This window comes from Heterodontus francisci, chromosome 4 (assembly GCF_036365525.1).
Source record: "Heterodontus francisci isolate sHetFra1 chromosome 4, sHetFra1.hap1, whole genome shotgun sequence".
NCBI classification, from domain to species: domain Eukaryota; kingdom Metazoa; phylum Chordata; class Chondrichthyes; order Heterodontiformes; family Heterodontidae; genus Heterodontus; species Heterodontus francisci.
In genome coordinates, this window is record NC_090374.1 from 38,575,698 (window position 1) to 38,589,521 (window position 13,824).

The 13,824-nt window shown below is 45.8% G+C and overlaps 1 protein-coding gene across 10 annotated transcripts in view; it reads left to right on the top strand.

Annotated features, from left to right (window-relative positions):
- LOC137368969 (solute carrier family 22 member 4-like) overlaps nt 1-13,824 on the top strand; it is a 213,976-nt gene that overhangs the window by 152,973 nt on the left and 47,179 nt on the right. For 6 of the 10 annotated variants that reach the window (XM_068029367.1, XM_068029368.1, XM_068029365.1 and 3 more), the window contains 2 exons: nt 8,384-8,519; nt 9,032-9,188. The exons of 1 other annotated variant lie outside the window; for it this stretch is intronic. In XM_068029367.1, coding sequence (XP_067885468.1) covers nt 8,384-8,519; nt 9,032-9,188 — 293 coding nt within the window. The remainder of the gene's footprint in view (nt 1-8,383; nt 8,520-9,031; nt 9,189-13,824) is intronic. 3 more of the 10 variants (XM_068029370.1, XM_068029374.1, XM_068029373.1) reach the window with 1 other exon arrangement.

Below are 13,824 nucleotides of genomic sequence, written 5' to 3' on the forward strand. Positions count from 1 at the left end.
CACCTTGCACAGCATTTTGCAGCAGTAAGGACTGAAGTTCCAACAGGATCAAGGTGATGACTGCTCAGCATCTTTGGAGCAGGAGGAAGAGGATCCTGATGTGACAAGAGCACCTCTAGCTGCACAATTAGCTCCCAGGTTTGCCTGCGACAGGCTGAGTTCGGCACTCTTCAGTTCATCTGAGTCAATGCAGCCAACTGGTACACCAATTCTGAAGCCACTGTGCACCTGCCGCACCCAGAACTAAAGCCTGATTTGGGTATAAAATTAAAACTTGACCCAGGCCCAACCCGAACCTGAGTCCTTTAATTTTTTTTCGCGCCCGACCCGACACGAATCTCCTTCATCCGTTCTGGCAACAGGCTATTCCTGCAGCTGGAGTTGTGGGGAATCATGGGTAAGCCTGATCCCATGACTTCCTGGAAGCAGCTGTGTCCAGCCCGACCCAAGCCGAGCCCGAATGCTGGACTCGGAATTTCAACCCGACACGACCCGAACCCTACACATGTAGTCGTGTCTAGTCGGGTTCGGGTCGGGTAGCCAGGCTTTACCCAGAACTCAGCACAAGGCACTCCTAAAAGCAACAATCTACCCATTTCATCGACGTCCATTGCACGTCTTTTACTCTTACCGTACCATTCTTCACAAGGCAGAAGGCCACTTGACAGCCTGCGGGCTAAAATGGGGAGGAAGAAACAATGGAGCTTTGAACCACGTTTTATGTCTCATAAATATGAAAAGAAATATGACAATGCAACAGAATGTTAAAAACCCAAATTGAATGCCTTTGAACAACTACAAATCCTTTCTCTTGCTTTTCCTATTACTCTTATGTGGTGCAACCCTTGTGGCTTCAGCAAGGTGAGAGGCAGCCTGCTAGTTCTTTTTCACTCGTTCACGGGATGTGGGTATTGGCAAGGCCAGTATTTATTTTCCATCTCAAATTGCCCTTGAGAAGGTGGTGGTGAGCCACCTTCTTGAACCGTTGCAGTCCATGTGGGGTCTGTACACCAACAGTGCTGTTAAGAAGGGAGTTCCGGGATTTTGACCCAGTGACAGTGAAGGAACAGCGATATAGTTCCAAGTCAGGATGGTGTGTGGCTTGGAGGGGAACTTGCTCCCATGGTGTTCCCATGCATCTGTTGCCATTGTCCTTCGAAGTGGTAGAGGTTACAAGTTTGGAAGGTGCTGTCAAAGGAGCCTTGGTGAGTTGCAGCAGTGCATCTTTAAAATGTTACATACTGCTGCAACTGTGAAGGGAGTGAATGTTGAAGGTGGTGGATGGGGTGCCAATCAAGTGGGCTGCTTTGTCCTGGATGGTGTTGAGCATCTTGAGTGTTGTTGGAGCTGCATCCATCCAGGCAAATAGAAAGTATTCCATCACCCTCATGAATTGTGCCTTGTAGATGGTAGACAGGAGGTGAGTTACTTGCTGCAGAATCCCTAATCTCTGACCTGCTCTTGTAGCCACAGTATACATGTGGCTAGTCCAGTTCAGTTTCTGATCAATGGTAACCCGAAGGATGTTGATAGTGGGGGATTCAGCGATGGTAATACCATTGAACATCAAGGGGAGATGATTAGATTCTCTCTTGTTTGAGACAGTCATTGCCTGGCACTTTCTGTGGCGTGAATGTTACTTACCATCTATCAGCCCAAGCCTGAATGTTGTCCAGGTCTTGCTGCACCTGAACATAGTCTGCTTCAGTCTCTGAGGAGTCATGAATGGTGCGGAACATTGTGCAATCATCAGACAACATCCCCACTTCTGACCTTATGATGGAACGAAGGTCATTGCTGAAGCAGCTGAAGATGGTTGGGTCTAGGACACTAGGACACTATCCTGAGGAACTCCTACAGTGATGTGCTGGGACTGAGATGATTGACCACCAACAACCGCAACCATCTTCCTTTGTGCGAGGTATGACTCCAACCAATGGAGAATTTTCCCCCTGATTCCCATTGACTCCAGTTTTGCTCGGGCTCCTTGATGCCATACTTGGCCAAACGCTGACTTGACGTCAAGGGCAGTTACTCTCATCTCACCTCTGGAATTCAGCTCTTTTGTCCATGTTTGAACCAAGACTGTAATGAGATTAGCAGCACAGAGGCCTTGGCGGAACTCAAACTGAGCGTCAGTGAGCAGATTATTGCTGTTTAAGTGCCGCTTGATAGCACTGCATAACCTCTGCATTACCAACTTATTCTTTCACACTAAACCCTGTCACCAGGTTTCTTGGAGGCACCCAAGATCACGTCATTGACACCAGCTGGACCTCATCGTCACAAGGCGAGCCTCTTCAAACAGCGTTCAAATCACACGCAGCTTCCACAGTGTGGACTGCGACACCGACCACTCCCTGGTGTGCAGCAAGGTTAGCCTCAAACCAAAGAAACTGCATCACTCCAAGCAGAAGGGCCGCCCGCGCAACAACACCAGCAGAATTTCTCATCCACAGCTGTTACATAAGTTTCTAAATTCACTTGAAAAAGCCCTTCAAAACACTCCCACAGGGAATGCAGAGACCAAGTGGGCCCACATCAGAGACGCCATCTATGACTCAGCAATGACCACCTATGGCAAACGTGTGAAGCGGAATGCAGACTGGTTTCAATCTCATATTGAAGAGCTGGAACCTGTCATAGCCGCTAAGCGCATTGCACTGCTGAACTGCAAGAAAGCCCCCAGCGAGTTAACATCCATGGCACTTAAATCAGCCAGAAGCGCTGCACAAAGAACAGCCAGGCGCTGCGCAAATGACTACTGGCAACACCTATGCAGTCATATTCAGCTGGCCTCTGACACCGGAAATATCAGAGGAATGTATGATAGCATTAAGAGAGCTTTTGGGCGAACTATCAAGAAGATTGCTCCCCTCAAATCTCAATCAGGGGACACAATCACTGACCAACGCAAGCAAATGGACCGCTGGGTGGAACACTACCTAGAACTGTACTCCAGGGAAAATGTTGTCGCTGAGACCGCCCTCAATGCAGCCCAGTCTCTGCCAGTCATGGATGAGCTGGACATACAGCCAACAAAATCGGAACTCAGTGATGCCATTGATTCTCTAGCCAGCGGAAAAGCCCCTGGGAAGGACGGCATTACCCCTGAAATAATCAAGAGTGCCAAGCCTACTATACTTTCAGCACTGTACGAATTGCTTTGCCTGTGCTGGGACGAGGGAGCAGTACCACAGGACATGCGCGATGCCAATATCATCACCCTCTATAAGAACAAGGGTGACCGCAGTGACTGCAACAACTACCGTGGAATCTCCCTGCTCAGCATAGTGGAGAAAGTCTTTGCTCGAGTCGCTCTAAACAGGCTCCAGAAGCTGGCTGAGCATGTCTACCCTGAGGCATAGTGTGGCTTCCGAGCAGAGAGATCCACCATTGACATGCTGCTCTCCGTTCGCCAGCTACAGGAGAAATGCCATGAACAACAGACGCCCCTCTACGTTGCTTTCATTGATCTCACCAAAGCCTTTGACCTCGTCAGCAGACCTAGTCTCTTCAGACTACTAGAAAAGATCGGATGTCCACCAAAGCTACTAAGTATCATCACCTCATTCCATGACAATATGAAAGGCACAATTCAGCATAGCGGTGCCTCATCAGACCCCTTTCCTATCCTGAGTGGTGTGAAACAGGGCTGTGTCCTCGCACCCACACTGTTTGGGATCTTCTTCTCCCTGCTGCTCTCACATGCGTTCAAGTCTTCAGAAGAAGGAATTTTCCTCCGCACCAGATCAGGTGGCAGGTTGTTCAACTTTGCCTATCTAAGAGCGAAGACCAAAGTACGGAAAGTCCTCATCAGGGAACGCCTCTTTGCTGACGATGCTGCATTAACATCTCACACTGAAGAGTGTCTGCAGAGACTCATCGACAGGATTGCAGCTGCCTGCACCGAATCTGGCCTAACCATCAGCCTCAAGAAAACGAACATCATGGGACAAGACGTCAGAAATGCCCCATCCATAAATATCGGCGACCACACTCTGGAAGTGGTTCAAGAGTTCACCTGCCTAGGCTCAACTATCACCAGTAACCTGTCTCTCGATGCAGAATTCAACAAGCGCATGGGAAAGGCTTCCTCTGCTATGTCCAGACTGGCCAAAAGAGTGTGGGAAAATGGTGCACTGACACGGAACACAAAAGACCAAGTGTATCAAGCCTATGTCCTCAGAACCTTGCTCTACGGCAAGGCTTGGACAACGTATGTCAGCCAAGAGCGACGTCTCAATTCATTCCATCTTTGCTGCCTCCGGAGAATCCTTGAATCAGGTGGCAGGACCGTATCTCAAACACAGAAGTCCTCGAAGCGGCCAACATCCCCAGCATATAGACCCTACTAAGCCAGCGGCTCCTGAGATGGCTTGGCCACGTGAGCCGCATGGAAGATGGCAGGATCCCCAAGGACACATTGTACAGCGAGCTTGTCACTGGTATCAGACCGACCGTCCTTGTCTCCACCTTAAAGACGTCTGCAAATGCGACATGAAGTCCTGTGACATTGATCACAAGTCGTCAGTCAGTTGCCAGCGATCGCCAGAGCTGGCGGTCAACCAGAAATGCGGGGCTAAAGAGTGGCGAGTCGAAGAGACTTAGCAGTTGGCAGGAAAAAAGACAGAAGCACAAGGAGAGAGCCAACTGCGTAATAGCCCCGACAACCAATTTTATCTGCAGAACCTGTGGAAGAGTCTGTCACTCTAGAATTGGCCTTTATAGCCACTCCAGGCGTTGCTTCACAAACCACTGACCACTGACCACCTCCAGGCACTTACCCGTTGTCTCTCGAGACAAGGAGGCCAAAGAAGAAGATAGCACTATCCACAACACCTTTCATCACTTTGCTGATGATCGAGACTAGACTGATAGGGTAGTAATTCACCGCGTTTGATTTGTCCTGCTTTTTGTGTACAGGACATACCTGGGCAATCTTCCACATTGTCGGGTAGATGCTAGGGTAGCTGTACTGGAACAGCTTGGCTAGGGGCATGGCTAGTGCTGGAGCTCAAGTCTTCAATACTATTGCTGGAATGTTGTCAGGGCCCATAGCCTTTGCAGTATCCAGTGCCTTCAGTCGTTTCTTGATATCATGTGGAACTGAGTGGAGACTGGCATCTGTGATGCTGGGGACCTCACTTGGCCAAGGTCTCTAGGTTTTGGACTCCATGAGGGCCCCACCAAACACTGCCCCACCTGCACTTGTGTAGGGGCAAACTCAACCATGAGGACAGGAGGCAATATATGGGGCTCTGAATGGGCGTGAGGGGGGTGGGGTTGTGGGGGAAGGGGCCAGGAGTGGAAGTGCTTTGAGCAGAGTCTCCACTTCCATTTGTCCTTTCTCTGTCTTCCCTCTCAGGGCCCCCCACACTTCCCTGCCAGCCAAGAGCTGGAGAGCTCTTTCTTGCAATTCAGTGAAGCGCTGGTCCCTGTGGATTGGAAAGTAGCAAATGTAAGCATTTTGTTTTTTTAAGAAAACTAGGAGGTCTGCATGCCTTTAAGACTGAAAAAAACTCTGTGGACAATAACTGCAGAGGTTTAGTATTTGAAGAGTGCAGACTGTAAACTAATATCCAAGCAACAGAAAGATTTATGGCAGCCTTGTGATTTGGACTGCTGGAGCCTTTCAGTTCCATTTTGGCATTGAAAGAAGAAACCAGGGGTCTGTGAGCAGCTGAAAGAGTTATTGCTAGAAATTGGCTGGAAATACAGCCCAGAAAACACTCTTTCTTGAAAAATTGTTCCTGTATCAAAGAGGAAGAGACCCAGAGAAAAGAGGAATTGCTACACTCTGTGGAGAAACGCTGTTTTGAGGAAAGACAGCCTGTATTTCAGGTGGGGCAGGTTGTTGTTGCTTCCATTCAAGAATTTAGTGTCTGAAGAGTGAGTTCTATAATTGCTGTATTCTGTGGAGACAGCTCCTTTCCTGAGAGTAAGTCCTATTGACGTTAGTATTTTTGGAAGTTCCTGAACTCTCAAGAAAGCTTCTACTGTTAGACTGCTCCTTTAAAATTTAAATAGACCTGTTGCTACAACCTGTTGCTGAAATATCTGTGTGATGCCTGCTGCAGATGAACTACCTTGAACGCCTACTCATCATAGACAGCTCATTAATTTCACTGGAGAGATATCAAATGGCATCTGACTATTTGACTCTGGGACACCTCATCAATCCAGGAAAATACTACCAAAAGTTACAACCCAGTTATTTATTATTCCTAAGAAACTGCTGTAAAGACCATATTTCCGTTTTCCCTGGTTAGCCATTGGTAATTGAATGTATGTGTGTGCATGAAGGTAAGGAAGATTAAGGAGTTATAAAATCTTTTCATACATATAGATCGATCTCATTATCGTTTAAAACTTAGTTGATTAATAAATAGTTAACTTTGTTGTTGTTTAAAGAAACCTGGTTTGGTGTGTTTTATTCTTGGGATAAATAAAGTGATTAATTTGACTATTTTTCAAGTAGGTGGGAAGCTTTACTAATATGTTGCGACCTGTAGCGTAGTGGGACTGAATTAACAGTGCATTACTTCCGCCTCAGTCATAAAAATGTATTCTTATGGTTTTATGAAAGGGAAATTGCTTTTGACAAATCTATTTGAGTTTTCGGAGGGTGTCACTAGCACAGTATATAAGAAGGAGCCAGTGGATGTAAAATATTCAGATTTTCAGAAGGAATTCGATAAGGTGCCAAGAAGTTGTTACACAAAATTAGGGGTCATGGGGTTGGGGTAATATATTAGCATGTACTGCGGATTGGTTTGTGAGCAGAAACCAGGGAGTAAGAACAAAGGGGTCATTTTCAGGATGGCAGGGTGTAACTAGAGGAGTGCCACAGGTATCAGTGGTCGTACGTCAGATATTTACAATCTATAATAATGACTAAGACAATGACAAGGACAAAGTGCAACATATCCAAATTTTCGGACAATACATGGCTAGGTGGGAAAGTAAGCTGTAAGGAGGACATAAAGAGGCTGTAAAGGAAAAAGTGTTCGGGTAAGAGATGGCAGATGGAGTATTATGTGGGAAGTGTGAAATTATCTGCTTTGGTAGGAAGAATGGAAAAGCAGAATATTGTTTTAAAGGTGAGAGATGAGTAAATGTTAGTATGCAGAGGGATTTGAGTGTCCTTGTACATGAATCACAGAAAGTTAACATTCGGGGATGGCAAGCAATAAGGAAGCCAAATGGTATGTTAGCCTTTACTGCAAGGAAATTGGAATGTAAGAGTAAGGAAGTCTTCCTGCAATTGTAAAGTGTTTTGGTGAGATCACACCTGGAGAACTGTGTGTAGCTTTGGTCTCCTTACCCAAGGAAGGATTTGCTTGTCTTAGAGGGGTGCAACAAATATTCACTATCTTCCTGGGATTCCTGGATGAGAGGGCTATCCCCTGTGGAAAGACTGGGCTTATATTCTCTGGAGTTTAGAAAAATAAGAGATGATCTCATTGAAAAATATTAAATTCTTAAGAGACTTGACAGGGAGAGGCGAGAGGCTGTTATCCCTGGCTGGAGAGCATAGAACTAAGGACTATCATCTGAAGATAAGGGGTTGGCCATTTCGGACTAATTTGAGGTGACATTTCTTTACTCTGAGGGTTCTGAGTTCAGAGATGGTCAGTCGATGAACATATTCAAGACAGAGGTCAATAGATTTTTGGACACGAGAGGAATCAAGGTATGTGGGGATATGCTCGGAAAGTGTTGTTGATGTAGAAGGTCAGCCATGATCTTATTGAATGGTGGAGAAGCCACAGGAGATGAGGAGTGGGAGGTGAATGTGGGGAAAGTGGTGAGGGAGCTGCACAGATGGTCTCAATCATAGAGTGGGGAATCTCAAGATCACAAGATTGTTGAAGAGAATACCCATTCAGCTCATTTTAGTTCATCTATCCAGAAAAGGCCTCAAGTCCCTCCATTTCAGCATTCAATGGGCTAGGATTTTTTTTGTCTAGTACTATTTCTGGAATTTTATTCTATTTATTGATCACGTTTCATAGACTCTTAGAGTTAGAGAGTCATAGAGTTATACAGCACAGAAACAGGCCCAGCGGCCCATCGTATCTGTGCCAGCCATAAAGCACCTAACTATTCTAATCCCATTTTCCAGCACTTATAGAGTGTGATTAACCGAAATTTCCAATATAATGTGCCACTCGGCAAGACTCTTTATGGCCGCTCAAAGTTGTTAAATGGCCCCTTTAATGTTGCTGCGGCAAGTTGTGCCCAGACCTGAATGGTACGTTGTCTGAGAACAAAATTAAAGGTTGAGGTCCATTTGAAATCTAATTTGCTACATTGTGATTGAAAATGCATTTTTGTCATCTTCCAGTTATTTGTAGATCTGTCTCCTTCTGTCTTTTAGGAGCATATAACAGGATGTTAACTTTCCTGCTAATAGGCAGTTTCACTTTATTGGCTGGAATTTTATGCTTACTCCTACCTGAAACACGTGGCCATCCCCTTCCAGAAAATTTGCAGCAGGTACAACCAATCAGATGGTAAGACATTTGTGAGAAATGGGTATATGTTTAATGTGCCCTTTTTGTTTGGATAACATTCATGAGTATAAGTAGGTAGTGGGACACATCATCACTGCATCCAAACTGAATTATTTTATGAATTGAACATAGAATAAATTACAATTTTTTAAAGAAGTATAGGCATGTAATTAGATATTAATATTGTCACCTCAATTAATCCAGGTTCCAAATCATATTGAACATAATTGGATAAGTTTCCTCCACAAACATGCACTGGTGGCTTCTCCGCCATTCATGGTCTGAACACAGTCCAGTAGCAGGTAGAGCAGTGTGAAGGCAATCTGTTTGTCTTCATATGGAAAGCAAGCAGGTGCCACTATTTAATAGAGATAACTGCTGCCGAGAACTGCCAAATATATATGCAAGTCTAAACACTGCTTCATAAATACATGTTAGGCTGTGAGTGAATGAATAAATTGATGCATTTTAGATGCAAAAATTTCTTTTGGTAACCGACTTTGTTCCTCAAGGCTCTGCTGCTCTATTGCACCACAACATTCTGCACCTAATTCCCCCAAGACACCAAGATCCCAGGAGATGCAAGTTCAGAACAGCGATGTTTTTTTTCCTGCCTCCAGAACGGAACCAAACTTTGACATTACATCAACTGCTACTCATCATGTGCAAGTAAGTACACATTTTTCTCAGTCCTATTTTTCTGTTCATCAAGGTGAAGAATTACGTTACAGCAAAACAGAACATAGGTATTCATTATTAGCGTCGTCAGTTATAGCATGCCTAGGCACAGAGTGGAATTTGTGTCCCAGTAATGTATGCTGTTATGACCGAGGTGGGAGGAGTGCACTGTGTATTCTAGTTCCACTTTGCAGGGCAGGCTTGAGGGGCTGAATGACCTACTCCTGCTTCTTATGTTCTCCACAGATCACAACATATATTTTAAATTTTCCCACTTTTTTTTTATTTTAGAGATACAGCACTGAAACAGGCCCTTCGGCCCACTGAGTCTGTGCTGACCAACAACCACCCATTTATACTAACCCTACAGTAATCCCATATTCCCTACCACCGACCTACACTAGGGGCAATTTACAACAGCCAATTTACCTATCACCTGCAAGTCTTTGGCTGTGGGAGGAAACAGGAGCACCCGGCGGAAACCCACACGGTCACAGGGAGAACTTGCAAACTCTGCACAGGCAGTACCCAGAATCGAACCCGGGTCCCTGGAGCTGTGAGGCTGCGGTGCTAACCACTGCGCCGCCCCACTTATTGATAGGGTCAATCATATACTCTATTTTTCCCAGAATAGAACACACTAACCAGGTTTCTTGAATGAGCAACAAAATTAGCAGTTTACTATAGAACAAGTCTTAACTAGTAATGAAGCAAAGCATAAACACACAGACTTTTTAATTTTTAAAGGCCCTGCAGACACAGACACACACACAAAATGGTTAACCGGAAAAATAAAAGGGACTTTTTAAAATTCAGAGCTCTGTTGCAGGCAAAAAAGCACTTGGGCTGATTACTTGCTCAGTATTGAAGAAAACAGCAGATGAATTATGTTGTTCCAAAACTGGCATATCATCTAACCTCCAAGCATATGTAGACAGGTCACTCGGATCTATTAAAACAGTTCTTTTCAGGTGGCACTGAGAATTATTTTAGCAGGCTTTTTTCAAAGACAGGGGATAAGATGAATTGACACAATGGACTTCTCAGGGTCTTTTTAGAAGTACTGGAAAGCGAGCTGGGTTGTGGTCCTCTCTCCTTCCTCGACACTTCTCCAGCAGCAGGCTAACTTTATCAGCCGCTGACTCCAGAAGGTAAAACACACTGACTGCTACAACCAAAAGCTTGTGGGTTTTCTGCTCTCTCAGGTGTACACTGCTGCTGCCAGGCTTGTCGAATCAAGGGGCATAACTGACTTCCCTGCCCACGTTTTCCTCTGTTATCAGGGTTTCTGTTCTATTTTTAATTTGAATCATGTAACAACCAGTAAACATTATTGCCAAATTCGTTCTTTCAGTGCTGTCTTGAAAAAATACTGATCCAATATTTATTCAGTTTGACTATGAATTCCTCAAAAAATATTTGAACAAAAAAAAAGAATCACTTCCAAAACAAAGCTCAATCCAAACCATTACCAAAAGATCTCCAACTGAACATATTTCCTTTTGCCTGTTTGAGTGAGATTGTTAATTTGTGGGCAATTTTGTGCTGCGCCATAGAAACTGGCTTTAGACTCCCCAAAGCCATTTCAGGTAGGTCTCTCAAAACTAGCAAAGAAGAGAAAGTTTCATTCCACCAGTTTCAAACCCAAGCTACCAGATACCAAAAGGACAGTGTGCTTTCCCACATCAGCCTGATCATTTTAATTCTTGTGTCATGCCCAGTAAAGACATATCTTATTCCTCGGGCTGAATTTTAATAGTGTGCCTCGCTTTGCAGCGTCGTGCTTTCAACTCAGCAGCCTTCTGACATGGAGGTGCCGCCGAGGAGCCCCCGCGATATTACGTGCGGGGGCTCATTTAAATAGAGGGGACAGAGTGGCCACCCTGATGACGGAGACGGGGGTGGCCACTGCGTCCCTAGCAACAGCGTCTGGCGCCAACACGCAGGTGCCGCCGCCATTTTTAAAGGGTTTTAAACCATTAGCAAAAATTACTATTTTTAAAGGTGTAGCATTGTTAATTTTTCTTCAATGAAAACTTTTTTTTTAATTCATTTATGGGATGCGGGTGTCACTGGCCAGGCCAGCATTTATTGCCTGTCCCTAATTGCCCTTGGGAAGGTGGTGGTAAGCTGCCTTCTTGAACTGCTGCAGTCCATGTGGGGTAGGTACACCCACAGTGCTGTTAGTCAGGGAGTTCCTGGATTTTGACCCAGCGACAGTGAAGGAACACGGCACAGTGGCGCAGTGGTTAGCACTGCAGCCTCACAGCTCCAGGGACCCGGGTTCGATTCCGGGTACTGCCTGTGTGGAGTTTGCAAGTTCTCCCTGTGTCTGCGTGGGTTTTCTCCGGGTGCTCCGGTTTCCTCCCACAAGCCAAAAGACTTGCAGGTTGATAGGTAAATTGGCCATTATAAATTGTCACTAGTATAGGTAGGTGGTAGGGAATGTAGGGACAGGTGGGGATGTTTGGTAGGAATATGGGATTAGTGCAGGATTAGTATAAATGGGTGGTTGATGTTCGGCACAGACTCGGTGGGCCGAAGGGCCTGTTTCAGTGCTGTATCTCTAATCTAATCTAATCTAATATAGTTCCAAGTCAGGATGGTGTGTAACTTGGAGGGGAACGTGCAGATGGTGGTGTTCCCATGCATTTGCTGCCCTTGTCCTTCTAGTTGGTAGTTGTCTTGGGTTTGGAAGGTGCTGCCTAAGGAGCCTTGGTGCATTGCTGCAATGCCTCTTATAGATGGTGCACACTGCTGCCACAGTGTGTCAGTGGTGGAGGGAGTGAATGTTTGTGGATGGGTGCTAATCAAGTGGGCTGCTTTGTCCTGGATTATGTCGAGCTTCTTGAGTGTTGTTGAAGCTGCACCCAGCCAGTCAAGTGGAAAGTATTCAATCACACTCCTGACTTGTGCCTTTCAGATAGTGAACAGGCTTTGGGCAGTCAGGTGGTGAGTTACTAGCCACAGGCTTCCGAGCCTCTGACTTGCTCTTGTAGCCACCACATTTATGTGGCTGGTCCAGTTCAGTTTCTGGTCAATGGTAACCCCCAAGATGTTGATAGAGGGGGATTCAGCGATGGTAATGCCATTGAATGTCAAGAGGAAATGGTTAGATTCTCTCTTGTTGGAGATGGTCATTGCCTGGCACTTGTGTGGCACGAATGTTACTTGCCACTTCACAGCTCAAGCCTAGATGTTATCCCGGTCTTGCTGCATTTCTGCACGGACTGCTTCAGTATTTGAGGAGTTGTGAATGGTGTGGAACATTGTGCAATCATCAGCGAACATCCCCACTTCTGACCTTATGATTGAAGGAAGGTCATTGATGAAGCAGCTGAAGATGGTTGGGTCTAGGACACTACCCTGAGGAACTCCTGCAGTGATGTCCTGGAGCTCAGAATATGTAAATATATATTTGGATAAAGACTTGAGAGGAAGATCAGGATCAGAAATGGTTAATCTTGACAGAGTATAAAGAATATCTTCTGCCATGATGATATAAGAGATCATATGTGAGAGAGACTCGAAGATCGTTGCAGCATGGCTTTTGGAGGAGTCACAAAGGCTAGTGTGGAGTGTAAATAGTTATAATGTAATAAAGATTAATGTTTAACATTTCCAGACTAAGAATCTCTCTACTAGACTAACTAAGATGGCAGCTTACAGAAAAAATATATAACAGTGTCCAGCCAAGAGCTGTGGAACGACCCAGCCTAAACAAGAAGAAGAAGCAGCCCTGATGCTGATTCTGCACTTCAACCTGGTACAGAAGAGAACTGAAAGTGACCGTCACCACCAGAAATCTACAACACTCCACAAATTGAAGACTGCAAACAACGCAGGCCCCAAGAACACCTCAAGGTAAAACCTGGCAGCCTTTTTGTGGGCACCCTGTGCCCCATGGAGGGCCACCCCCGAAGCCCCAACCACCCCAACGCATAACACTCCCCACCCTCCAACCAATCGTCCTTTCCTCGCCGGGGCCCAGTGAGGCCCTAAAACTTACCTTAGTTCCAGGGCCATCCTTCCTTTTGCTTCCGTTGGCTGGGTGTAGTCCCAGCAGTGGCACTGTTGGGGCTAAGAGCTGCCCGCCCCCTGATTGGCCGGCAGCTCCATTTGGCGGGACTTCCCCGCCTCAAGGAGGTGGAAGCCCCACCCAACGCCAATTAAGTGCCCAGGGCGTGAAGAATCCCGATCTGGCTCCCCAGGCCCAGCGGAGGCGGGCTCGTCGCCACGTCTTTGGCCGATGAGAGGGGCCTCCTGCCTAACGTTAAATTCCGTTCATAGCCGTTCACAGTATTTCTCTGCTTGCTGAAAACCAAAAGGCTGTTCCTTTAAACTTCCTGGGTCTTGGTTCTTCCTGGGATATTAGCAAAGATTTCATCTCTCTCCTCACAAGCATTGCACTGTATGAGACAGTGTTGCAAATTAGGTGGTCATCTTAAGCTGAAAGGATGATTTTGCTGGCTTTTAAAAAAAAAGACAAATTCAGATCAGTGGACCAAAGAAAATTATCATTCAACAAAGCACATTAGTGTAACAAGGGCACAGAGTACAAGAGCAAGGAGGTTTTGTTGAACTTGTATAAGCCACTAGTTCAGCCTCAGCTGGAGTATTGCGTCCA